The sequence below is a fragment of the Hyperolius riggenbachi genome, chromosome 6 (assembly GCF_040937935.1).
Source record: "Hyperolius riggenbachi isolate aHypRig1 chromosome 6, aHypRig1.pri, whole genome shotgun sequence".
In the NCBI taxonomy this organism is placed as follows: Eukaryota; Metazoa; Chordata; class Amphibia; order Anura; family Hyperoliidae; genus Hyperolius; species Hyperolius riggenbachi.
Window position 1 is genome coordinate 33,164,874 of NC_090651.1, and position 27,517 is coordinate 33,192,390.

General features: G+C 47.1%; 1 protein-coding gene across 2 annotated transcripts in view; it reads right to left on the reverse strand.

Annotated features, from left to right (window-relative positions):
- Nucleotides 1-5,034: 5,034 nt before the first annotated feature.
- Nucleotides 5,035-27,517, reverse strand: part of LOC137522394 (cytochrome P450 4A6-like) — a 29,206-nt gene continuing 6,723 nt past the window's right edge. For both annotated transcript variants that reach the window (XM_068242443.1, XM_068242444.1), the window contains exons 3-12: nucleotides 20,167-20,211; nucleotides 19,954-20,081; nucleotides 17,918-18,042; nucleotides 16,682-16,833; nucleotides 13,837-13,943; nucleotides 13,497-13,687; nucleotides 11,733-11,866; nucleotides 9,493-9,557; nucleotides 7,824-7,906; nucleotides 5,035-5,314 (exon numbers count right to left, since the gene is read on the reverse strand). In XM_068242443.1, the coding sequence (XP_068098544.1) occupies nucleotides 5,137-5,314; nucleotides 7,824-7,906; nucleotides 9,493-9,557; nucleotides 11,733-11,866; nucleotides 13,497-13,687; nucleotides 13,837-13,943; nucleotides 16,682-16,833; nucleotides 17,918-18,042; nucleotides 19,954-20,081; nucleotides 20,167-20,211 (1,208 nt within the window). In that variant the 3' untranslated portion in view covers nucleotides 5,035-5,136. The remainder of the gene's footprint in view (nucleotides 5,315-7,823; nucleotides 7,907-9,492; nucleotides 9,558-11,732; nucleotides 11,867-13,496; nucleotides 13,688-13,836; nucleotides 13,944-16,681; nucleotides 16,834-17,917; nucleotides 18,043-19,953; nucleotides 20,082-20,166; nucleotides 20,212-27,517) is intronic.

Below are 27,517 nucleotides of genomic sequence, written 5' to 3' on the forward strand. Positions count from 1 at the left end.
CTTCTGGTGACTGCTGCCCACATTAGGATTTTCTGGTGACTGCTGCCCACATTACGATATTCTGGTGACTGCTGCCCACATTAGGATTTTCTGGTGACTGCTGCCCACATTGAGATTTTCTGGTGAACCCTGCCCACATTACGATTTTCTGGTGAACATTCCATTCCATTCTTTTCACTTTTCTCCTGAGTTTTCTTCTAGGACATCCACGTCAAACTTCATCCAGTGGGCGCAATCTGGTCCTTGGAGCACCGGCGTACCTACCGGGGATGCGACCCCCTCAGCCGCAGGGGGGCCCGGGGCTGCTCTGGGGCCAGCTCACTGTGCGAGGGGGGAGCGCTGCTATGGACCCCCCAGCAAGGTGCTCAACTGGCCGCAGCGTCTGATAGACACTGCGCCAGTTCATTCCCCGCAGCCCCGCTCCAGCAGCCTGCATAGTCTCCGGCAGGCAGAGCAGGGCTACGGCAAGATGGCCGCCGAAGCCCTGTACTGGAGACTATTTGTGTCTCCAGTACAGGGCTTCAGCAGCCATCTTGCCGTAGCCCTGCACAGTGCCTGTCAGCGCGGGAGATGTGCTGCAGTGCACAGGAGGATCGTTGGGGAGCTGAGAGGCCTGGAGAGACTCCTGACAGGTAAGGAATGTTTTTTTACAGGGGCATTTTTTTTTTCTGATGTCTGCTGTCTACATTACGATATTCTAGTGACTGACTGCTGCCCACATTAGGATTTTCTGGTGACTGCTGCCCACATTAGGATTTTCTGGTGTCTGCTGCCCACATTAGGATTTTCTGGTGACTGCTGCCCACATTACGATTTTCTGGTGTCTCCTGCCCACATTACGATTTTCTGGTGTCGGCTGCCCGCATTACGATTTTCTGGTGTCTGCTGCCCGCATTACGATTTTCTGGTGACTGCTGCCCACATTGCGATTTTCTGGTGTCTGCTGCCCACATTACGATATTCTGGTGACTGCTGCCCACATTGCGATTTTCTGGTGTCTGCTGCCCACATTACGATTTTCTGGTGACTGACTGCCCACATTGCGATTTTCTGGTGACTGCTGCCCACATTGCGATTTTCTGGTGTCTGCTGTCCACATTACGATATTCTGGTGACTGACTGCTGCCCACATTAGGATTTTCTGGTGACTTCTGCCCACATTAGGATTTTCTGGTGTCTGCTGCCCACATTAGGATTTTCTGGTGACTGCTGCCCACATTACGATTTTCTGGTGTCTACTGCCCACATTACGATTTTCTGGTGTCTGCTGCCCGCATTACGATTTTCTGGTGACTGCTGCCCACATTGCGATTTTCTGGTGTCTGCTGCCCGCATTACGATTTTCTGGTGACTGCTGCCCACATTGCGATTTTCTGGTGTCTGCTGCCCACATTACGATATTCTGGTGACTGCTGCCCACATTGCGATTTTCTGGTGTCTGCTGCCCACATTACGATTTTCTGGTGACTGACTGCCCACATTGCGATTTTCTGGTGACTGCTGCCCACATTGCGATTTTCTGGTGTCTGCTGTCCACATTACGATATTCTGGTGACTGACTGCCCACATTGCGATTTTCTGGTGACTGCTGCCCACATTGCGATTTTCTGGTGACTGCTGCCCACATTGCGATTTTCTGGTGACTGCTGCCCACATTACGATTTTCTGGTGTCTCCTGCCCACATTACGATTTTCTGGTGTCTGCTGCCCGCATTACGATTTTCAGGTGACTGCTGCCCACATTGCGATTTTCTGGTGTCTGCTGCCCACATTACGATATTCTGGTGACTGCTGCCCACATTACGATTTTCTGGTGTCTGCTGCCCACATTACGATTTTCTGGTGACTGACTGCCCACATTGCGATTTTCTGGTGACTGCTGCCCACATTGCGATTTTCTGGTGTCTGTTGTCCACATTACGATATTCTGGTGACTGACTGCTGCCCACATTAGGATTTTCTGGTGACTGCTGCCCACATTAGGATTTTCTGGTGTCTGCTGCCCACATTAGGATTTTCTGGTGACTGCTGCCTACATTACGATTTTCTGGTGTCTACTGCCCACATTACGATTTTCTGGTGACTGCTGCCCACATTGCGATTTTCTGGTGTCTGCTGCCCACATTACGATATTCTGGTGACTGCTGCCCACATTGCGATTTTCTGGTGTCTGCTGCCCACATTACGATTTTCTGGTGACTGACTGCCCACATTGCGATTTTCTGGTGACTGCTGCCCACATTGCGATTTTCTGGTGTCTGCTGCCCGCATTACGATTTTCTGGTAACTGCTGCCCACATTGCGATTTTCTGGTGTCTGCTGCCCACATTACGATATTCTGGTGACTGACTGCCCACATTGCGATTTTCTGGTGACTGCTGCCCACATTGCGATTTTCTGGTGACTGCTGCCCACATTATGATCTTCTGGTGACTGACTGCCCACATTGCGATTTTCTGGTGACTGCTGCCCACATTGCGATTTTCTGGTGACTGCTGCCCACATTAGGATTTTCTGGTGACTGCTGCCCACATTACGATATTCTGGTGACTGCTGCCCACATTAGGATTTTCTGGTGACTGCTGCCCACATTGAGATTTTCTGGTGAACCCTGCCTACATTACGATTTTCTGGTGAACACTGCCCACGTTACGATTGTCTGGTGAATGCTGTCCACGTTACGATTTTCTGGTGAACGCTGCCCACATTACGATTTTCTGGCCCACATTACGATTTTCTGGTGAACGCTGCCCACATTACGATTTTCTGGCCCACATTACGATTTTCTGGTGAACACTGCCCACGTTATGATTGTCGATTGTCTGGTGAATGCTGTCCACGTTACGATTTTCTGGTGAACTCTGTCCACATTACGATTTTCTGGCCCACATTACGATATTCTGGTGAACGCAGTGCCCACATTACGATTGTCTGGTGAATGCTGTCCACGTTACAATTTTCTGGTGACTGGTGTCCACGTTACAATTTTCTGGTGACTGCTGTGCCAACGTTACAATTTTCTGGTGACTGCTGCCCACGTTACAATTTTCTGGTAACTGATGCCCACATTACGATTTTCTGGTGAACTCTGCCCACATTACGATTTTCTGGTTAACTCTGCCCACATTATGATTTTCTGGCCTACATTACGATTTTCTGGTGAACTCTGCCCACATTATGATTTTCTGGTAAAATGCTGCCCACTTTACAATTAATTTACAGTGAAACGCTGCCCCATTACGATTATTTGGCACCTATGGGGGGGGGCCCCATCCAAATATTCGCAGGGGGGCCCAGTGATTTCTAGTTACGCCCCTGCCTTGGAGCCTCAGTCATGAGATTTGGCCCCCGAGGGGTTTCTCCACTTTGCATTATGTTTGGCCCACTCTAGACCACCAGGGAAGCTATATTGGAGGGTAAGCCCTAGATCACCAGGTAGGCCATATGGGGAGGGAGACAGCACTAGATACCAGGGAACTGGAGAGGGGCGGGGGCCACTAGACACCATGAAGCTGTATAGGGGAAGGAGGGGGCCACTAGACATCAGGAAACCGTATAGAGGAGGGAGGACCACTAAACATCAGGGAATTGTATAGATGAGGGAGGGAGGACCACTAAACATCTGGTAACTGTGTAAGGGATGGTGGGGGCAATTAGACACCAAGGAATTTTATAAGGGAGAGAGGTGGCCAGTGGCCACTAGACATTGAGCTTGGCCCACAAATTAGTCCCAGAGCTCAATTTCGGCCCACTTTGCATTTGAGTTTGACACCCATGATCTAGGACAGTGATGGCTAACCTTGGCACTCCAGCTGTGGTGGAACTACAAGTCCCATGAGGCATTGCAATACTCTGACAGTTCTAAGCATAACTCCGGGAGGCAGAGGCATGATGGGATTTGTAGTTTTGTCACAGCTGGAGTGCCAAGGTTAGCCATCACTGATCTAGGAGATAGTTTCAAACCTTATCAATAAAATACATTTAAAGCTCCCGGTGTTCAAGAAAATGCTCAAAATTCCTTTGGTAATACTTTTTTTTTATCTCTTTCTTTTCTAGTATTTTTTCAATTGCTGGGTGCTTAAAAGTTGATAGCAGTGATGAGCGTAATCAGGTAATTACGATTACGTGAAATTAGGCGTACATTTTCACAATATACTCAGTATACGCCTATACTTAATTACAAATTTTAAATCCAATTTACTTTGTTTAATCTTTCGTAATTACACATGAATTTACGCATAATTTTGTGCCGACTTAGGTGATGAATAGCAAAGCCCCCATACATGCTATTGCTACCAAAATTGCTACATATGAGGGAGATATTACTTGCTTGGCAGTTGGCACAATGCAATAAGGTTCACAGACAGGAAACTGTCAGGACCATGGTCATGACATCACACTGTGGGAGGGGTTTCACCACAATTTCAGCCATACAGAGCCCCCTGCTGATCTGGAGGCAAATCGGTGGAGGTGCCCTTAATCTTATTAACAAGCCATTAGCGGCGAAATGAACTAAAAAATAACATTTCAAATAAAAAGAGGTATCTTACCTCATCAGAAGACTCATATAGGTGAAAAAGGGAGTCTTTTTATTAAAATAAGGTGTAAACTGTAGACAACGCGTTTCACGGGATGCAGCCCGCTTCATCAGGTCAATAAACAGAAACCGTAATTGCCAGCCGTGCAGTGCAGGGGCGCATATAGAAAAGCTTTTTTTTTCCGCATGTGATTGTCATTGGTTGCATTTGGGCAACCCACCTTTGTGAGTATTTATTACCCACACTATTACCTAACCCACTAGTCTAACAATACTACACCATAAGGGCTCCCGGTCTCATCCTTTCCTTAGGCCTAAGACGTTCCCCTCCATAGTGTGGCGACCGTCAAGGACCTTCCCAGAAACCCCTGCTGATCTATTCTGGGAAAGGTAACTATTTCAGGTGGGAAAGGAGATATTGGCTACTGATTGGAATGAAGTTCAATCCTGAGTTCCTCTTTAAGTAGCACCAGATTATCATATCAGGACTATCCAAACCGTGTTAATTCATTTATTTTCAAAATATGCAAAAACAATATAGCATAAATGTACAAAAAACAACATACAAAATGGCCTATAAATATAACAACCCTGCGTTTTCATGTGCTCTTCTGTATCTTCTTGAGATTGATGTGAACGCCGTTAGCGGATCTCAGAACTATCTGAGGAATTTTTAATGGTTTGCAGCTGGGATCCGGACACAGCTCAAATTTACGGAGTGCCAACGCCAGGACGACCTTCAACTCATTCATGGCGAAGTTCTGTCCAATGCAGTTTCTAGAGGAAGAAGACAAGAGGATTCTGGCTGTGGTTACAATTCACTGGTTAAAGTGGACTTCTAAGTCCCCATACAAATTGAAGGGAGAGTAAAGATGTATACACACATTTTGATTGGCCAATTTTTCCACTTCCAGGTAGTACGAGAGGCAAGAGCTTACCTACACGATCTATTCATAGTATTCAAAATCTGTTGGTCCTCATACTACATAAGAGTAGTAAAATTGGTCAGTGTTGGAGCAATCAAAATTAGATGTGTGTACCAGTATTAAGCCTGGTACACACCTTCAATTTTAATTGGCCAATTTTACCAACTCCATGTAACATGAGGGCCAACAGATTTTGAAAACGAGCAGACTGTGTAGGCAAGTTCTCCTACTACATGGAGGTTGTAAAATTGGTCAGTACCAGGCTCTACTGTACTTAAACCACTAACCCACAGTTCTGCTTTGCTCTCTCTGGCACTACTACCCCATCCTCTACACAAACAGGAGGGGCGGGGACTGATTGCATGGGGCAGGGCAGTTTCTAGGCTAAATTGCACCCAGGGTGAGGGTGTAAAAATCGCATGCCACCCCCCCCCCCCAATGGAGCCAGGTATAGGTGCCCTCAGTATAGGTTAGCCAGCTATGGGTCCCCCAGTATAAGTAGCCAGGCATAGTTGCCCCCAGTGTAGGTTAGCTACGTAGGTGCCTCCAGTGTAGGGTAGCTCATATAGTTGCCCCCAGTATAGGTTAGATAGGTAGGAGCCCGCAGCATAGGTTAGATAGGTAGGTGCCACCAGTATAGGTTAGATAGGTAGGAGCGCGCAGTATAGGTTAGATAGGTAGGTGCCCCCAGTATAGGTTAGATAGGTAGCTGCCCCCCAGTATAGGTTTGATAGGTAGGTGCCCCCAGTAAAAGTTAGATAAGTAGGTGCCCCGAGTATAGGTTAGATATGTATGTTCCTTCCGCAGCGCTGTACACAGTATATCGTCACTTAACTATCCCTCAGAGGGGCTCACAATTTATTCCCTGCCATAGTCATATGTTTATGTATGTATAGTGTAGTGTATGTATCATTTAGGGTCAATTTAGGGGGAAGCTAGTTAACTTATCTGTATGTTTTTAGGATATGGGAGGAAACCAAAGATCCCAGAGGAAACCGACACAGACACAGGCAGAGCATACAAACTCCATGCAGTTAGTGCCCTGGCTGGGAATCGAACCGGGGGACCCAGCGCTGCAAGTCAAGTGAGCTAAGCACTATGTCACCGTACTGCCTGTATGCCACGTGCTGCCCAAACTGCCACTGAGTGATCCACAATAATAGAGGGGGGGGGGGGGGAGGGCTTTCTTTATAAAGGTTTGAAGTCCTCTTCGTTAGAAGGCAATAGAAACATTACACATTCCTGGACTATTCAGGGCTCTATCAGGAGCTGAGCTCGAACTAAAGGTGTGCATGAAATTACACATCACACATTCTCTAACCAAAAGCATAAAACTACACTTTTAGGGCTCGTTCACCCTAAGGGCGTTTTCTGCCTTTTTTGAAGCGCAGGTGATTTTCAAAATCCCCCACAAAACAGGGATGCTCAAATCCGACCCGGGAGACATCCGGTTGCGGGGTCAATCTTACCAGAATGACGTCTTCTTCCGTCCGTGTCGCCTCCCACGATGCGCTCCAAGCGCCGCATGCGCCGGTCACGTAACTACAAATACTTCCTCCTTCCGGGTTGAAGGAGGAAGTGTTTGTAGTCACATGACCGGCGGATGCGGCGCTTGGAGCACATCGTGGGAGGCGACACGTACGGATGGAAGAAGACTTTATTGTTGTAAGATTGAGCCCTTACCGCACAGCTTTCCTGGGAGATATCCGGATAGCAACTATCCGGATGTCTCCCGGGTCGGATTTGAGCATCCCTGCCACAAAACACTTGTGCAATGATTCTCTATGAGAAGGTTCATATCAGCGCGTTTCGTCCACTTTGCGCTCCGCAAAGCGGTGCCTGTACCATTTTTGGGGCGATTTTGCTCTAATGGAAGGTATAGGAAGAGCGCAAACGCTCACAAAATTGCTTTGTGCTGCAAAATTGCGATTTTAAGAATAAATACATTGTATTTCTTTTTTTTTCCGGGTCAAAGAGTTCACTTCCCGACTTGCGTCAGAGAGTGAATTCAAAAATCGCTCTGCAAAAGCGCTTTAAAAAAAAACAACCCAGCGCACAGGCGCTAAAAAAAAAAATTACGCACAAAATCGCAAAATGCTTGTGTTTGCGATTTCGATTTTAGATGAGAACAAAGCCTGACTATTCTAGGTGCCTTTGTGCCCCCAAACCAGCCCTCACAAATAAATACAGAGGGTCCATGAGTTGCTAGTATTTTCTCTCTTGCATGCAAATTGTATGCAACTGAGAACTAGGGCTTTTGATTGGTATAATTCCAAACCGCATACAATTTGCATTCAACTAGCATGCAAGCTGTAATTATTTGCATCTCATTGACCATTTCTACAAAAGAGGCCACCTACCTTGCTCCAGCGGAGAAGGGGATGAAAGCATAGGGGTGTCTGTTGGAGGAATTCTCTGGTGAAAACCTGGAGGGGTCAAAAACCTGAAAACAGAAAAACAAACAATGGCTTTAAAACAAGTATCAATTACAACGGTGTTCTTACCTAATTCCGACCCAATAAGAGTACATCATTGGGGAAGAGGTAAGGTGCCATGCTAGCACTCACTTTAATTACCCCCCCTTAAATGTTTGTGGATGGGAAGCAGAACTGTGAATTCCTTGATCACTCTGAAGAGTTTCCCCACTGCGAATTATGCATTATAGAGAATGTAATCCAAATAGTACCCTAAGGGCTGGAACCCACAGGAGCGCTTTTAGCAGCGTTTTGGCAGCACTGCGATACGCTAGCAGTTTGCCAAAACGCTGTGCTAATGTTAATGGATGGGGCAACTTCCACAGGAGCGTTTGCGTTTCTCAGAAACGCAAACGCAGGACCTGCAGCATTTTGGGAGCGCTAGCGCTTCAATGTAAAGTATTGAAACGCTAGTGGAAACGCTCAGCAAAACCTAAACTGAGCGGTTCTGCTAGCGTTTTGCGGTGCAGCGCAATGTAACAAAATGAAAAATTATTCACACGACCAATCAGGATAAAACCGCAAACCGCAAAACGCTACGCACCCGCTGGGCAAAAAAATACAATGTTGCAAAACGCGACCGCAAACGCGCATGAATCCGCTTGCAAACCGCTGTTACAAATTGCTAGCGGTTGCGTTTAGCCTTTGCGGTTTGCAGTGGGTTCCAGGCCTCACACAGGATCAGCAATTAAACAAGGAAATAACTCGCCCGTTTGCCATGCACTGGGCATTAATCTTAAAGAAAATCTGAACTGAAAATGAAAAGTCAAAATAAGCATACACAAGTCATACTTACCTTCCATGTAGTCTACTCCTCAGTGTCTTTCTCCTGTCCCGCGTCCTGTTTGTTCACTGTGATCAAGGGAATTTTCCGTCCTCCATTTTGAAAATGGCCATTACCCATAACAGCTTTCTGGTCAGCACACAGTTAAACTGTAACATCGCCCACTTGAGCCATAGGGAAACATGGACATTACCTGGTACATCAGTTTTCCTCTCAGCTATAACTGACAGCAACTGATATTTTATTGACAGCAACTGATATATTTCAGATCTGACAAAATATTGTCAGAACTGGAAGGGATTATTGTCAGAAGAAAACAGTGAGCTTCTGAGAGAAACTGATGGCAAGGTAACTATGTAATGTTCATTTGAAGTTACCTCATGTGTTTATTTTAAATATTTTTACTCAGTACAGGTTCTCCTTAAACCCTGCTCCCCTAACAACTCAACATCCCAAAAATGTTACAATGCTAGTGCTACTCTATGCCCTGTTATCGTTGTATACAGTAGGCATACAGGCAATGAAAAGTATGCTTCCAGGTCATTACTGAGCATGTGCAAACAGTCCAACGCAGTTAATAACTTGTATAATGCACAGCATGCAGCACTTTCTAATAATGCTACACGTTACACACAAACGCAACGTGTGCCCTGAGAATGTTGCACAGACTACTACTACTACTACTGTGCGTTAGTCCGCGTTAAAACATTTTCTAACGTGCGACTTTAACGTCGCACTGTGAAAGAGCCCTAAGAGACATCTTCAAATTACCTCTGGGTCTTCCCAGACACTGGGGCATCTGTTCATGGCGTATATACTCAGCAGGACGATCGCACCTGTCATAGAAAAAAAAAAACTGGTTTTAATGTTGACTAAATATTGTTACTCTTAATATTAAAAACATGGACAAACTGTTACGGTCTGACTCATACACACTTATTAGAATAAGAGTTTGTGCGCAACTTTGCGTTCGTAGCAAACCCTCCTCCTCCCTTTCCCCAACCACAAGTGCAAATAATTAGCAAAAACACCTCACAAAAAAACGTCCCTGCCACCTCCTCCCGCCACGCAGAGTAGCAAGTAGTGGAAGCGTGTGTGTAATTTTTGCTTCCAGACACTGCTTCACAGCAGAACACTCAGTGCTGCCATTCGTCAGCTCCCGATCACATGACCCTCATGGGGTTTGGGGACAAAGGGGGCCCTACGCTATCATTTTTTCAGGGGGGCCCTTTTATGTCTAGTGGCAAATGTAATGTATTTCAATGGCATCACATTGGACTTTCTTATTTTTTCATGGGTTTTGCGATTTTTCAGCATTTTTAGATTGTGCACCAGTGATTTTTTTTTCCGTGTACGATTCACATGAAATGGAAATTAATAGAAACACAAAAATATTGCCTGTGTTATGTAAAAATTGCATCCGATTTTGAAGTTAATTGGAAGTTAATTAGACACATTCTCCTGTAAATGAACTTTGTTGGGCACAGCAAAAACGGCAATCCAAACACTACATATAAATGTGCACACAAAAAATGCAAAATCAAAAGACAAATTATTATTGAATCTGATGAAAATCGGTGCGCCAAGAGCATGCCTGCTCATCAATTTAACCAATTTCGGGCAAAAAACTGGTTGCATGTATTGATTAGAAAAGCTCAAAAAAGGCCAACATGCTCAATCATGTCCACGGTGGTAAAGGGGTCAATGGCGTGTGATAATCGCGAACAACGAGTTCGAATAACGAAAGCGTCAGAAAACGCTGGCCACTGTTCCCCCCTAATGTTTTATGTCCTCCCCCTGGTGCCCGTGCAGTTATACGTTAAGTGACTGGCATCCGCAATGAGTGTCCATGCCCTATTTCCACATTCAGGCCCTACGCGATTACAGGCATATAGCATACTATAATGTCGGCGACCACGTGGGGGCGTAAAGATGGAAGTTCAATGAGGACACTTACTGTTCGCGGTGGACAGGTAAATTATAACTGCACAGGCACCAGGGGTGGACGTAAAACAATAGAAGGACAGCAGCGTCTCAAAGCCGATTCCTGAAAGATTTCATGCTGAAATTGATCACGAATGAGCCTGTGGTTTATGGCGGCCAAAAGATCTCTCTCTCTGATCACCTTCAATCAGAGAGAGAACTATCTCACAGTGCGTTGGATAAGCGTATTGCATATAGCGACATCTGGTGGAAAAACTTGAGTATGCAGGAGGACATCAAATTACTACTCCCGTAGCCCCCTACCAGAGCCGGTGTTGTGTCTGATTACGCTGCCTGTGGATTTGCGCTGCCCCGCATGCGCAGTAGGAGACTGTGCGGCCACATTTCTATAGAATGATGCTGCTGGAGATAAAATACGAAATATCTCCGCTCCCACACCTCTTACACTCCCCAAATTTTCAGGGTAGGGAGGGGACCCCCCGAACGACCTCTATGCCAAATTGCAGCCCCCGAGACCCGCTGGTTCCCGAAATAGGTTTCTGTAATCTATCTCCTGAACCAGCGGGGCTCGTGGGCTGCAATTTGGCATAGAGGTCGTTCGGGGGGTCCCCTCCCTACCCTGAAAATTTGGGGAGTGTAAGAGGTGTGGGAGTGGAGATATTTCGTATCTTATCTCCAGCAGCTTCATTAACTTCACACTGAGCATGCGTGCTACTCAGTGTGGAAGGGAGCTTCCGGGCAGCGCAATCAGACATTACACCGGGACAAGGTCCTCCAGCACCCAAGGCTGAGAAACCCCTCCCATCCCAGCCGCCACACACTGATTGCTATTAGACTAAGAGGGCCACAGGGCCCACAACCTCCATAACACCTTAATATCTAGTTCTCTGGTCTGCAGTCACTGCTATGTATCCCCTTTTCTTATTTCTTTCTGCTTCATACACAATTAGGAATGACAGCTGAATGAATTGTGCGTCCCCTCCTACACTGCGCCCTGAGGCTGGAGCCTCTCCAGCCTATGCCTCGGCCCGGCCCTGCCCCCTACACAAGCAGAATGTAAGACAGACCTTTGGGAAGTCTCCGCCCATCGCAGAATGTGATTGGCTCCTTCAGCTCACGAGCCACTCCTGGCACTGGTGGATAGAGCCGCATGCTCTCCTTAATACACAGGGTGGTATACGTCATCTTGCTTAAATCCTCCCTAAAAAACACAATTATAATCAATCAGAGTAGTATAAAAAAAATCAAGCAGTGCAAAAACAATTCTAATTTGTTAAAAGGACCGCTCCAGCGAAAAAAGTAAGCAGTTACAATCTGACAGAACCGACAGGTTTTTGGACTAGTCAATCTCCTCATGGGGGATTCTCAGGGTTTTCTTTGTTTTCACAAGCATTTCCGGAACGTCAGTGTAATTTCCAAAATAGTAAGATACCAGCCAGCCTCCTTTCTTACTCACACTATTTTGGCAGTTAGACTGAGCATCTACCATTTAGGAAATGCTTTTGAAAACCCTGAGAATCCCCCATGACAAGATGGACTAGCCCAAAATCTGTCGGTTCTGTTAGATTTTAACTGCTTACTTTTTTTTTTTGCTGGAATGTTCTTTTAAGGGAAACCTAAAAAGCAATAGGACAAAAGAAAATGAGAGCCAGTAGTTAAAGGACACCTGAAGTGAGAGGGATATGGAAGCTGACATGTTTCATGCGTTGAGATGCCACGCGTGTTATACCGCAATGCACTTACCACAACCGTGGTGCATTGCAGTGCCGTGTTAGAATGCTGATGAGTGGTTTAGCATGTGTTTCCTTTCTGCTTCCACAGATAGAACTAAGAAAACTGCAGATATGGATGTCAGTGCAGCAGGCAGAGGCTTAAAGTGACGTACTGGTAGTTTAAAGCACACCTGACCTGGCTCCATAACACTGGGGCACATCTGGCTACCTAAACTGGAGAGGGGGCTCCCTACTACTGGGGGCTCATCTGGCTGCCTAAACTGAGGAGGTGGCTCCCTAATAGTGGAAGTACACTTTGCTACCTAAACTGGGAAGGGGGCACGCCCAATACTAGGGGTACACCTGGCTACCTAAACTGGGGAGGTGGCTCCCTAATACTGGGGGCACATCTGGCTACCTATACTGGGAAGGGGGCTGCCTAATACTATGGGTACACCTGGCTACCTAAACTGAGGAGGTGGCTCGCTAATACTGGGGGCTCATCTGGCTGCCTAAACTGGGAAGGGGGCTCCCTAATACTGGGGTACACCTGGCTACCTAAAGTGGGGAGGGGGCTCCCTAGTCCTGGGGCTTATCTGGCTGCCTAAACTGGGAAGAGGCCTCCCTAATACTGGGGTACACCTGGCTACCTAAACTGGGGAGGGGGCTCCATAACACTGGGGCACATCTGGCTACCTAAACTGGGAAGGGGGCTCCCTATTACTGGGGGCACATCTGGCTACCTATACTGGGGAGGGGGCTGCCTAATACTGGGGTACACCTGGTTACCTAAACTGGGGAGGGGGCTCCCTAATACTGGGGGCACACCTGGCTACCTATACTGGGGAGGAGGTTACTTTATACTGGAGGCACACCTAGTTACCTGTACTGGAGGTGAGGTTTATCAGCTAACTGAACTGGGGGCCGAACCAAGACTAGGGGTGCATTTGGCTTCCAGTACTAGGGGTGGGGAGGAAAGAACATTAATTACCTTTACTGGGCCAGCCCCTCTGCCAAATTCAAGAACTCTTTGTGGCCCCTGAATCAAAAGTTTGCCCACCCTGGCATAACCCCTATAAACTGCTCTCTATAGCAATATACAGTATTGAGGATGCATACCATTCCACAGTGTTTCGATCTCCCAGGACCTCGGTGATCTCCTCCCGACATTTCTCCTGGTGTTCCGGGTGTTTGGCCAGACAGTAAAATATCCAAGATAAGCTGGTGGCTGTCGTATCATGTCCTGCAAACATGAAGGTGTCCACCTCTGCTCGGAGGTCCTCATCGGACAGACCCTTACCATTCTCATACTAAGAAATAGAGAAGACATATAATAAGGAGGTCTTCAACACATTTATCCAAATTCAACAAATGTCTGTTAACTGAATAATCTGGCTATAAATCAGTTTACTGTTTAAGAAGCTTGTATAGCATGGTGGGGTGGATGTTGACCCAATACCTTGGCACATAGAAGAATATCAAGAAAGTCCTGGTGTTTCTTCTGTTTAATCTTCTCCAACTCACTTTCCTTCTTGAGGGACTCTTTCCTCAGTTTAATCACATTGGCTGCAGAGAAAAAAAAATGAAGACAAACTGAGAAAACATGGTGGGTGAAGGACAATATTTGCTGTTACAAAACATATACGGCACCGTAATATATAGCTAGGGCCTAGGGGGCATTTACTAGCTCCAGAAACAAGCCTGCCATCATAAAAAAAATGACACAGGTTGTAGTGTATAATACTTTACAAATACTTTTACCCTTTACTTTAACTCTTTGCAGCCAGCGCTGCAGCTCAGCAGATTCTGATCCAAATGAGATTCTGCTCTAGCGGTATTGCTGCCCACAAACAGTTCATCTTTCAGCAGAAGGACAGATGGGAGAGATCAGGATAGGAGAAGTCTCTCTGACTACTTCATATGTGAGTGATAATGAGGGGGAGGAGTCTGGACAGCAGTCTGACAAATAAGATTGAACTGTGGTTTTAGCAGGAGGAGAAGCTACAGGGACCAGCCAACCAGGTACTTTTAAAGTAATTGCACATTGCTAATTGATGCCAATGTATAATTACTCTAGTAATCTAGTGCTTACTGGGCACAGTGCAGGTCAGAGGTAAGCTGACAGCGAGTAAGGGTATTTTTAAGAATATGAATAAGGATTTGGCTATATACTGTAAAGGATTGCGGAGATGGCGCCGCGCGGTCTGGCAGCGGGGCGGCTGTCTCCGCGTTCAGACCGGCGGTTTCCGCACAGCAGCATGCGTCTGGTTTGTCTGAGCCTTCTAGTGCACACAGATGGAGAGCTACGCGCGCGCGCGCGCTGGGAGGCAGGACCTTTATGCCAGGAGGAGAGGGATCAGCTGATCAGGTTGGTCAGCTGATCCCAGAGCGGACTGTCATTGGCTGAGTGGCGCTAGGTGGCACTGAGGAGCGCTGCACTATATATAGATCTCGCCGCTCAGTCTCAAGTTGTCTGCCGTTGCGAATACATGCGTGTTAGCACTCAGACCATAGTCAGATCCCACAGTGCGTTAGAACCAGGTGGACCTGGGAATTCACACTGAGCCAGATTACTCTTGTGTTATTACTGTGTTATACTTTAGACCAGTTCCAGGGTGTTGTGACCAAGGACCACACACCCAAGCTTAGGGATACTGTGTCATTGATGTGTTATACTTTAGACCAGTTCCAGGGTGTTGTGACCAAGGACCACACACCCAAGCTTAGGGATACTGTGTCATTGCTGTGTTATACTTTAGACCAGTTCCAGGGTGTTGTGACCAAGGACCTCACACCCAAGCTTAGGGATACTGTGTCATTACTGTGTTATACTTTAGACCAGTTCCAGGGTGTTGTGACCAAGCACCTCACACCCAAGCCTAGCGATACTGTGTCATTGCTGTGTTATACGTTAGACCAGTTCCTGGGTGTTGAGACCACGGACCTCACACTCTAGTCTAGGCCTTTGCTTATATGTTATGACCCTTTGCTCTCTAGACCTCTCTCTTGTCTTCTGATTCGGTACCTTTGCATATCTGCCTACCTGTTGCCAAACCCTGCCTGTACCTGGTTACCGAATCAGCCTTCTGTCTTTGTACCTTATCTGTTCATGTGTTGCCGACCCGGCCTGAATGACCCTTTTGGCTGTCACTCTCCCCTTGAGTGTCAGTCTGTCTGTACTACCTGTGACACGACCTTGCTAGTGTCAGGTAGCTGCAGAGATCTCTTGTTATTCAGAGAGGCCTCTCTGCAGTCCAGCCAGGGGCTCTATCCCTTTGGAGTCCTTTGGCTGCAGTAAAGTCTGATTCCCAGTATTACAGGGAATCACTGGATAGCTAGTTATCTCTATTCCCCTTTCCCAGGAGATAGTCCCTGCTCTCCCAAGGGCCACCTGCTCCTCAGGTGGTCCGTGCTCTTTTGTTATCATCATCTCCCGGCCCACGGGAGACAGCTCACTGTTGCACCAAACATTTACACGTACCAGGTGTCCAGAGGTTAGTCATACTTGCATTGTTGGTGATTCTGCAGATCATCAATAATCGGGTATATATCTGTATTGTTGGTGATACTGCAGATCACCAATAATCAGATTCTCTCTGGTTGCTGACACTAATCGTTACATATACAAGTTTCTCTCACCACTGGAAGCAGAGGGTGGGAAACGGAGATAGCAAGAGAGGTGGGCTGGCAAAGAATAAGGGTGATGGTGGGAGGGGGTCATCTATGCATGGAGAAATTTCTGATGAGGCCCGGGCCTTGGGCTGCTACCAAAGGGGGCGGCTAGACATGGAAGAGTGAAAGCTGCATATGTAGGAGGAGGCTGCAAATTGAAAAAAGGTGGCTACAAATAGGGAGCAACACGGTGAAGAGTGGTGTTGTTTCCCAAGAGATGTACATGAAACAGAGGTGCTGCTATTAATGGATAGAACGCATGGAATTGGGAGGGTCCACAGGCTACAGGCGTCCCTGCAGCAATGGAAAGACGACACAGGAGGAGTGTGCCGGGAGAGAGGTGAGTGTAACTCCGCTGTAACACTCACCACGGGTTTGGGTGGGGTACACTTGACAAGAGGGAGACCGGCCGGGGCTTTCCAGCCTGCCGGATTGATAGTTTTGGCTGGAAATTGATCTAAATTTTGATCAGGCGGTCTGTTGCAGCATCAATCATAGAGCATCAATCTGCTGGGTTTATCGAGCAAGTGTATGGCCACCTTTAGTCATTAGTCCATAAATTATCTTTAGACACTTTCTTCTGTCTTAATGCCATGCTTTGCACGCAAAGACTTCCTCCCAGCCACACCCACCTGTGTGCTCATGCGCTATTCTGAGCGCCCGCCTGAAACGGAATCCTTGAGGACTGAGGTTGAAGATGATGTCGCTGTGGTACGGGGCGAAGTGGAACCTCGCGTCCGCCAGATAGGATATTTCATACACAGCTTGAATGTACTCGTTCTCACTGTATGGAAACAGAAATGAGAAAAACACAGATAACACTAATGCTTCACTAATTCAAATAAAATGTATTACTTCTTACTGTATACAGTATTTTACTTTTGGAAGTTTGGTGGAGATGGAAAAGAACTTCCTTCTTGACTATGGTGTAGATAAGATAACTCCACTGTTTGCAATAGATAAGACTCTCAGAGCCGTTTCTGGCCATTTTGGTGCGCAAGGCAGTTGTTGCCTGCCCCGCCACCCCCTAAACTTATTAATAGGAAGTCTGTAGCCTATATCATATTACTTAGCATGCAACAATGATGAATTGTAGGAAACACCCTGCAGTGCTTAGTCTTTAGTAGGCAATCCATATAATGAAGATAATGTCCCATGCAACTTGTTTTTTAGTGTCCTCCTCTTCCTTCCTCCCAAAGTTATGTATGGGGAGATAAAAACACTACTCTGTAGTATTTATTACACACTAGTACCTAACATCCCTAGACTTTTATAAGATTAGACTGTGAGCTCCATTGAGGAAAGTTAGTGACATGACTATGTACTCTGTAATATGGTGCAGAAGATGTCAGTGCTGTATAAATCCATAATAACGATATGGTAGGACATTAGAATATGACTATGGTAGGGTTAGATTATGAGCTTCTCCGAAGACAGTCAGTGACATGACTGTGTACTCTGTAAAGTGCTGCAAAAGATGTCAGGGCTAATAAATATATAATAGTTATATGGTAGAACATTGGACTATGACTATGATAGTATTAGACTGTGAGCTCCTCTGAGGACAGTCAGCGACATGACTATGTACTCTGTAAAGTTCTACAGAGGTTCTATAAAAATACATGATAATAATAAAAATAACAGCTGTCCCAGAATGAGAGTCTAGATCAGGTGAGCTGACTATAATGGCTGCTGGCTTGCTCCAGGTGTGTCATTATAGGCCTCGTAGCCAGGTAACCACCAGCATTTGTTAAAATATGGCGGCCTCCATATTATCTGTATTTCTGATACCCTGTAATCCCATTCCCTGTAATCCAGGTGGAGATGGTTTGCAATAGCTGAACTAGACTGTTATTGGGGGTACAGACCTGTCCAGCTGGCAGTTGCTCTGATAGCTGAAGGCACATTTCATAACCGTGTCCAACGTCATCAGGCTGATATCATGGAAAAGCTCCACTGATCTCTTGTTTGCTGCTATTTTCTCCCACTTATCCTAAGTGCAATATAAAAGATCAATCCGTTAACACGAATACTGAGAGTAGGTTATTAAAAGGTTGCCTTCTCATATTTTGCCACTAGATGGTGCTAAATATAACGTAACAAAAATATCTTCTCTATTCCACCAATAAATTTTTTTTTTATTTCTGTGGCCCCACAACTGAAGTGAGAAGAATATGGAAGCTGCCATATTTATTTCCTTTTAAGGCTAATTTCACACCAGGACGTTGCGTTAGAGGGGGCGTTAAGGTCGCATAACGTCCCCCTAACGCAACGCCTGGTGGTGCTGGATCTGGACGTCAGAGTGAGCCGCGTTGTGCAGCTCACTCTGGCGTCCATAATGCCGTGATGCGTACTCTTGTGCGCATGCGGCATCACGTGGTCCCGCCAGCCAATCGCCGCACAGAACGGCCGCTCCAGGAAGTAAACACTGCACGTCACAACGTGCAGTGCATATTAATCAGCCATGTGCCTGGCCGCTCTCCACTCCTCCCCAACATTACTGAGCATGTGCAAGCAGTCTAACGCGGCTCAGCCGCGTCTAAAGTACTGCATGCAGTACGTTGTCTTGTGACGCAGCGTTACAATGTAACGCAACGTCCGCACTGTGAACAGCCCCATTGATTTTTCATTACTGTGCGGTGGGCTGCGTTACAGGCTGCTCTAACGTGCGCCTGTAACGTCCCACTGTGAAACCAGCCTAAATAATACCAGATGCCTGGCAGCCCTGCTGATCTATTTGACTGCAGTAGTGTCTGAATAACACCAGAAATAATCATGCAGCTAATCTTGTCAGATCTGACAATAATGTCAGAAACCCCTGATCTGCTGCATGCTTGTTCAGGTTCTATGGCTTAAATTATTAGAAGTAGAGGATCAGCAGGAACTGGTATTGCTTTAAAGTGAACCAGAGACAAAGCACCCTCATGTATTTTACCATATAGATCAGTGGGAACATTAGAGAAAACAACTACCATGTTTTCTATTTCATTCTTCACTGCACAGCTTATTTCTTATCAGACCTGATAAAATCCCCAACTGAGCATTCAGTCTGGCTTTGCTATAATGACTCAGCTAATGCTATAATGATTCCTGAGCATAGCCAGCAGGGGACAGGCTTGGACTTGAAAAGACATGAGAGAACACAGACTGAGCTAAATGATTCCTGAGCAAAGCCAGACTGAATGCTCAGTCGGTGATTTTATCAGGTCTGATAAGAAGCAAGCTTTGCAGTGCAGAATGAAACAGGAAGCAAGATAGGTGTTTTCTCTAATGTTCCCACTTATCTATATGTTAAAATACATGAGGGTGCTTCGTCTCTGGTTCCCATTAAAAGGAAATAAATATGGCAGCCTCCATATCCCTCTCATTACAGTTTTCCTTAACCACTTTTGGACCCGCATACTCTGGCCCCTTAAAGGATACCTCAGCCCTTAGTAAATTCTGCAATTGACGCCGTGTGTGTAGTGAGATGCGCATAGGCTTACCGCACCTCCCATGGCCCTGCGCCTGTCTCCGTTCTTCATAATAAGGTCCCGGCACCATACAGTGGTCGGCGGGTGCAGCTACATTATATTCGTGGCAGTCTGCCCTCACTCACAGGGGTGCTCTCTCGCCGTGCGCGCTCTCTGACCTGGACATACTGCACACGGATGTGCAGTATGTCCAATTGGGCACCAGAGGGCACTCACGGCGTCTACGTCTTCCTGCAGGAGTGTGGGAAGTCTCAATCTCTTTGAAACTCCCAGTAAACAAACATTCCGCAGTGATAATCTGACAGGACTAAAGATGTCGGCATCTGTGATTCATTTCACAATGTAAATCAGGGAGAGGAAAGATTTTACAATGGGCAAATACTGACTAAATAATCTATAGATTAATAATGTTAAAAAAAAGCAACTCTTACCAGCATGATGTTAGCGCAGTCTGACATGACGTTGATATACGGCTTCAGAACATCGTAATGGAACCCCGGAGTCAGCAGGCGGCGGTGCTGCTGCCATTTGGGTCCTGACAATATCAGCAGCCCCTTCCCTGAGTGACAGAATCACAGTACATACTGAAGACCACTTTATAACCATTATATAACACAGTACTGTTATCATATCCTTATACATACCAATCCAAGGTGTTAGAAAGCGATAGGAAAAATCATCCTTAGGATCTGAAAAATAGAAAAATGTGTATTAACATATCAGATCATATAGATATTTCTCAGCAAGCACGGCATCGCTAATCAGGGCTGGTTCTAGACTTTTTGCAAACTTGTGAGTATGCCCCCCCCCCCCCCCCCCGATAGGTGGTATAATTGCCCCCAGTATAGGTAGCCTGGAGGGGGTAGCAGCCAGGAAGGGGGGCAACGGGCACAGCGGTGGGGAGGCAGGTTGGACCCCCCTCCATCAGCCGGGTCCTCCCGGTCTGCGCTTCCCCTCCAGCTATTAGCGCACTGTACAAGTATCAGCCAGCGGGCAGGAAGCGATGACTCACCTCCTTACGTTCCAGCGCTGCGTTCCACCGCTCATCACTTCCTGCAATGCTGCCCACTGTACTTCCACAAGTTTTGCTGGAAGTGACAAACGGTGGAACGCAGCGTTGGAACGTAAGGAGGTGAGTCATCGCTTCCCTGCCCGCTGCCTGATACTTGTACAATGCGCTAATAGCTGGAGGGGGAGCGCAGACTGGGAGGACCCCGGTGAGGGGGGGGGGGGTCCGACCCCACCCTCCCCAACACTGTGCCCGCTGCCCCCTTCCTGGCTGCTACCCCCTCTAGCTCGGCGTTCCCCCCCCCCACCCATGGCCAGGCGAGTGCCGCCGCCCTCCCAATTCCGCTGCCTGATGAACCTGCCTCACCCCCCCCCCCCCCCCCAAATGGGCGGCCCGGGGCTTTCGCTAATATTGATAAACCCAGTCTCATTCACAAATATTTCAGTCCTGAAGACTCCCCAGCGACAGATTGCTTTATATAAGAAAAATAGCCAGTACCAGCCTCGCCCTCTGAGATAATTATGGAATGGTCTTGAGGGAAGTCCGATGTGTGACCCAAGCAGCATTTTCTATCCCCCAGGGCATCTCAAAAGCACATTAAAAATGCATGCTATTAATGTGGCTCATTACTAGAAAAAATCCATATTACTTCTTCTTTTCACATTTAAATATTTGTTAGGGACTTTTTATAACCCTTCTTCCACAGTCTGCCCTCCGCAGAAAGAGCAGGCAGATAAGGACTGCTGCTAATTAGCAGTAGCAGTAAGCAAACAAAAGCTTTCATCAGCAGGGGGAGAGATAGTACTCTCTGATTTAAACAGTTTAGGGAAGTTACACTTGATTACCTTCACACCTTCCCCTGGATAAATGGGGTGGGGGTGTGTGGGCGGGGTGATTCAGCTCCTACAGCTATTAGAAACCAGGATAACCTGCAGTAATAAAAGTTAACCAATAGATTAGACCAGGAGACAAATCTCTCTCAGATCGATTCTGATTAGAGAGAGATCTGTCGGCTGCACATACACCGCAACCCGATACCAATGAAATTGATCAGGAATCAGACTTGTGATGCCGCATGCACTGCCTCGGCGGCACAACCCTGTCCCCCCAATGGCAGATGTGCCCCCCCCCCACCCCCACCGCGGTGCCTGGTGCACTATACCTGTCCGTGTCTGCCGCTGGCTCTGGGCTCCATTTTTCATCCATACATGCGCCCTCCAGAGCTCCGATACGCGTCAGCCTTATATGTGCTTACTGATGTGTCAATAAAGTTGAAGAAAGCGGAAAATTGTATACTTACCTACCGGTAATTTTCCTTTCCCGATGCATCCATGGCAGCACAACGGGTATTGGCCCCACCCCCAATACCCCACAGGACAATTAACTATAAAAGTCTAATTGACCCTCCCATCGCTGTCTTGTAACTAGTACCTCACCTGAACATGGGTGGGTCCCTTGTGCTGCCATGGATGCATCGGGAAAGGAAAATTACCGGTAGGTAAGTATACAATTTTCCGCTTTCCCTATGCCTCCATGGCAGCACAACGGGATTTAACTAGAACAACATAATAAAGAGACGGGAGGGCAACAGGAGCAGGTAAACAGAAATTATAATTTTAATTATGCATTCTTAAACAACAGAAGATAAGGTAGCGGAAGATAAAACTGCTCTTCCGAATTCTACAGTAGTTAATGCAGAAGTATCAACATGATAATGTTTAATGAAAGTATTTATGGTACTCCAATTAGCTGCCTGACAGATTTTTGCTGCTGAGATATTGGCATGTGCCGCCCAGGAGGTCGCTACTCCCCTGGTGGAATGTGCTTTGACTTCTATCGGGGGTTCCCTATCTATCGCTTTATAGGCATCCCGTATGATTCTCGTAAGCCAAGAGGCTATAGTCCTAGCAGAGGCTGCTTCCCCCTTGCGGTACCCTGCCGGTACTATAAAAAGTCTATCAGACTTTCTAATATCCGCCGTGGATTCAATGTAGTTCCTTAGGGATCTTCCTACGTCCAGCGGGTGAAGAGCTGTGCTTTCCTGAGTAAATGTTGGTAATGACCATTCTTGATTAATATGCAAAAAAGTTGGCACTTTTGGTAAGAATCCTTGAACTGGGCGTATCTGAACTCTATCCTGGAACAATGTAAGGTAAGGTTCCCTATAACTGAGGGCTTGTATCTCGGACACTCTTCTGGCCGAGGTGATGGCCACAAGGAACACGGCTTTAAGAGTCTTAAGCCATAATGAACAGTCTTGTGGTGGTTCAAAGGGAGTGCCGGACAGATAGTTTAACACCACTGGGAGATCCCATTTGGGAAATATCGATTTTGAAGGTGGACGCACCCTCATTACTCCGGCCACAAATTGTTTAACTAGTGGGTCAAAGGCCCATTTGTGACCCGAGAGGGCCGAGATTGCAGATATTTGCACTTTAATGGAGTGTAAAGATAGTCCCTTGTCTATTCCTGACTGTAGGAAGGCTAGGACTTGATGGACCGGTGGCTGTACCGGATCGAAAGTATGTTTGGCAGCAAAGTCAATGTATATTTTCCAAATCCTGTGATATGTCACATTGGTAGTTGATTTTCTTGATTTCAGAAGAGTAGTGATCACTGACTCTGAGCAGCCCAGTTCCTGCAGTCTCCTCCTCTCAATTTCCACGTCATCAGCTTGAGACACGAAGGATTGGGATGTAGTACTGGACCCTGTGACAACAATGTGTTGGTGACCGGTATTGCTAGTGGCTGTTCCACTGCCATTTGACGAATCATCATGAACCAGGGCCTCTTGGGCCACCATGGAAGGACCGCTATTAGCGTTACTGGCTCTGATCGTAGCCTCCTGAGAAGTCTGAGAATGAGAGGGACTGGCGGGAAGACGTAGGCTGTCTGAAAATTCCATGGAGTTGTTAGAGCATCGTATGCTTCCGCATCTCTCTCTGGGTAACGACTGATGTATCTGTCGCATTTCCGATTGGTTTTGGTCGCCATAAGGTCTATTTCTGGTTTCTGCCAGTGAGCACATATAGTCTTGAACGCAGTCTCCTCCAGTTCCCACTCGTTGTTTGAGAGCTCTTTCCTGCTGAGATAGTCCGGGACTGTATTCATATAGCCTGGGATATAAATTGCTGCCAAGGACTCCAGCTCTGATGTTGCTAACGTGAAGATCAGATTTGCTTCTTCCATGAGGGATTGACTGCGTGATCCCCCCTGATTCTGGACATAGGCAACAGCGGTCTTGTTGTCCATCTTCAATAGAACAGGTTTCCTGGTTATTAGATTCTGAAAGTGACGGAGAGCACAGAATGCTGCTCTCATTTCTAGTTTGTTGGCGGGCCAATCCTTCATAAACGGGGCCCAATTGCCCTGTACGACTTGAGTTCCGCAGACTGCTCCCCAACCCTTCGTGCTGGCATCTGTGTTTATCACAATCGGTTGTTTTGGATGTAACGGTAAACTTTTCGTCAGGTTTGAAGTATCCATCCACCAGGGAAGTTGTTTCCTCATACGATGAGTCACTATTATAATCTGACACAAGCTTTCTCCATCCCATTGTGCTAGAAAGCCCTCCTGAAGATACCTGAGGTGCCAATGGGCCCATGGGACCATCGGTATTGTCGATGACATGGTGCCCAGAATCTGTAAGCAGATCTTTGCCTGGACTCGTGTAGCAGTAAGTAATGGGAGGATCCTTTGCTTTATAATTGGGATTTTGTCTTGGGGAAGACAGACCTCGTTGAAGCTGGTCTTGAACCTGGCCCCCAGGTAGATTAGATCCTGTGTCGGTTGGAGCTTGCTTTTCCTGAAGTTGATTAGCCAACCAAAGCTTGTTAGAGTATGTAGTAGAACTTCTCTGTGTAATTGACACTCCTCCGCCGTGTCTGCCAGTAGCAAAACATCGTCCAGATAGTGATGTGTTCGAATATTTTGGAGTCTGACGAGAGCTATAATTTCCAAAAGGAGTTTCGAGAATGTTCTGGGGGCCGTGCATATGCCAAAAGGCAGGCATACGAACTGGAAGTGTAAGTCCCCCACTGCGAACCTGAGGTATCTCTGTAGGTTGTTTTGTATTGGCACATGCAAATAGGCATCCTCTAGGTCGATGGAAAGCATGAAGTCCTGTGGTTTGATTGCCATTATTATAGTATTTAGAGATTCCATCTTGAATTTCTCGAGTAGGATATATGAATTCAAGTTTTTGAGGTCTAAAACTGGGCGTAGGTCGCCTGTTTTTTTTCTGCACGAAGAATAGCCCGACATCTCTCCGAAGGGGGAACTGCTACAATGGCTTGCTTGTCTATTAAGTCCTGTAGGTATTTTGCGAGAATATCCGCCTTTTCCTGGGAGACTGGGATGTTTGTTGAGATAAAACGGTCTTGTGGAGGACCAGCTTTGAATGTCCAAAAGTGCCCCGAGTTTATGGTTCTTAGTATCCAGGGTGATTTTATATGTTTCCTCCAGATACTGCTGAACCTCTTTAGTCTTCCACCTACTGGGCCCCTTTGGACTGGCAATTTGTCAAAAAGACTTCCTACTGTTCTGAGAAGGCTGTCCTGTCTTCCGTTTTGAAAGTCTATTAGTAGACGTCTGTGCGGACTGCCAGTTATTACGATAATTCCTCCCTGGCCGATAAGATTTGGCATTCCTGTATCTTGAACCTTGATATCTTGGTTGTGAGGGAAAGGCTTGTTTCTTAGGGCGTCTGTCCTGTGGCAAAAGACCCGACTTCCCACCAGTAACTCTATTAATGGCCGAATCTAATTTATCTCCAAAAAGCGCCATCCCATCAAATGGGATCTTACACCATAACTGGCGAGAAGTAGGGTCCGCTGACCAGGACTTTAGCCATAACGCTCTCTTTCCTGTAACAGAATATAGCATGGATCTTACCGTTCCCCGAACTACGTCAATAGCAGCTTCTCCCACGAAGTCTGCCGAGACCTTCAAATCTTCCAGTTTCAGAATTAGTTCTTCCTTGTCTACCTCATCCAAGATAGCTTGCTCTAATTTTTCAACCCAGATTCTGATCGCCTTCCCAACTGCGGTAAGGGCTATGGCTGGCCTGCAGGCACCTCCAGCTGAGGTGTAGACTTTCTTAAAATCCTGATCCATTTTGCGATCCAAGGAATCAATAAAGGAGACCGAATCTTCAATCGGTAGGGTGACGTGCTTGGCTAGACGAGTTACTGCCGCGTCCACTATTGGTGCCGTGTCTAGAACTTTTGCCTGACGTTCTGGCAATGGATATAGCTTTGAAAGCCTGTTGGTTAAAGGAGGTTTCTTTTCCACTTTTTGCCATTCTTCCTGTATGATGTTGCTTATTTCTTCCATAACCGGAAAGGATAATCTTTTCTTATCCAGATGCTTATAATAAGTCTTTTTTGGTTTCTTAGTAGGCGCCTCTGTATCCTCATCTGACTCCTCCCATTCTAAAGCCTCCCTGACGGCCTTAATGAAGGGCTCTACAAGGGTAAAGTCGAATCCTAGATCTATTTCTTCCGACGCTGGCTTAGTAGCTGAGGTGGACGGTTGATCCTGCAGTGAGTGAGCTGGGAGGCTAGCCATGTAGCTATTAACCGATTCTCTAACAGCTTTCTGTATAACATCCGTGACATCTATCGGGTCCGTTGCTTGATCTTTGCCGAGCTCCTCAAAGCACTTAGAGCAGACCATCTTCCCCGGCATTACTGGGTTACCACATGCCCAGCATAGTCTTTCTCTCCTATGGCGTTCTGGCGAACGGGATCTTGAGCTTCTTCTCCTGCGTGGTGACCTGCTTCTGGACTGTCTCCTATAGTAATCACGAGAGGCAGAACGGTATGATCTTTGATCCCTCCTCCATGTTGGGCTGTAATAGGAAGAGAAACGTATAAGCACTCCATTGCTTCTTTAACCACCAGTAACCTACCTGCTTCCCCCTTACCATGAGAGTGATCGCTGGTCTATGACAGGCATTGGGGCATCCATAGAGGCGGCAATCGCCACACGCTAGAAAGGAGATAAATTATGTTCAGAAAAGAGCAGAGTCTCTAGTATGTTCCCCCCCTTATATGACGAGGTCCCTACCTCCTATCGTAGTGCAGGGCTTCAGGAGAAGGAGCAGTCGCGTGCGCAGCGTCTAGCACGTCCAGCCCGCTGTACTCAGAGTGACAGCCGGCTCGCCTAACACAGCGTGTGTTTTTAAATTCTTCCGGCGTCCAAAAAGCCACGCCCCCGGAAGCTGTCATGCGCTTCAGGCCACTGGCCAATCCAGAGCGCCGATAACGGAAGTGACCAGGCGGCCATACTGGATCCTGTCCTCTGGAGCGCATATCGAGCGCCCCGTGGAGCGCACGCTAGCCCGCACTAGGAAACCGAAAGAGAAAGGGAGGAAGGATGCCCGTGCCAGCCACCCGATTAGGGCGGCGTTAACAGAAAGAGGTTACTGTCCACCGACCTCACTTTTAGTGCGGCTACCATTGTGGGAAACCAGGAGCAAAAACGGACCCCCAAGACCAGCAGAACGGGGTCCCCACCAGCCAGCCTGATTTACAGCCCTATGAGGTGGCAACGCAGCAGGGGAGGCAACCTGCGCGGCGGGCCACATGATGCAGCCGGTAAGAGGGGAAAAAAAGGAAAAATAGCTTGCAGGAATCTCCTGCGACAGTCCTGTGAGGTGTAGGGACAGGAGAAAAAAGACAGCGATGGGAGGTCAATTAGACTTTTATAGTTAATTGTCCTGTGGGGTATTGGGGGTGGGGCCAATACCCGTTGTGCTGCCATGGAGGCATAGCGAAAAAGCTTTTACCCAGCCTTGGTGCAGCGGAATTTTTCCTTCTTCTGCCTATGCGCCCTACATGGTTGCCGGAGTAACGTGGGCGTGTGTGTGACATCACACTCACGTGTACACCGGCAACCAGTGGGCGTATGGACGGAACCAGCGGTGAACAAATACAGGTAAAGTATAGTGCAACCGGCACCCGCGGGGGGGGGGGGGGGGGGGT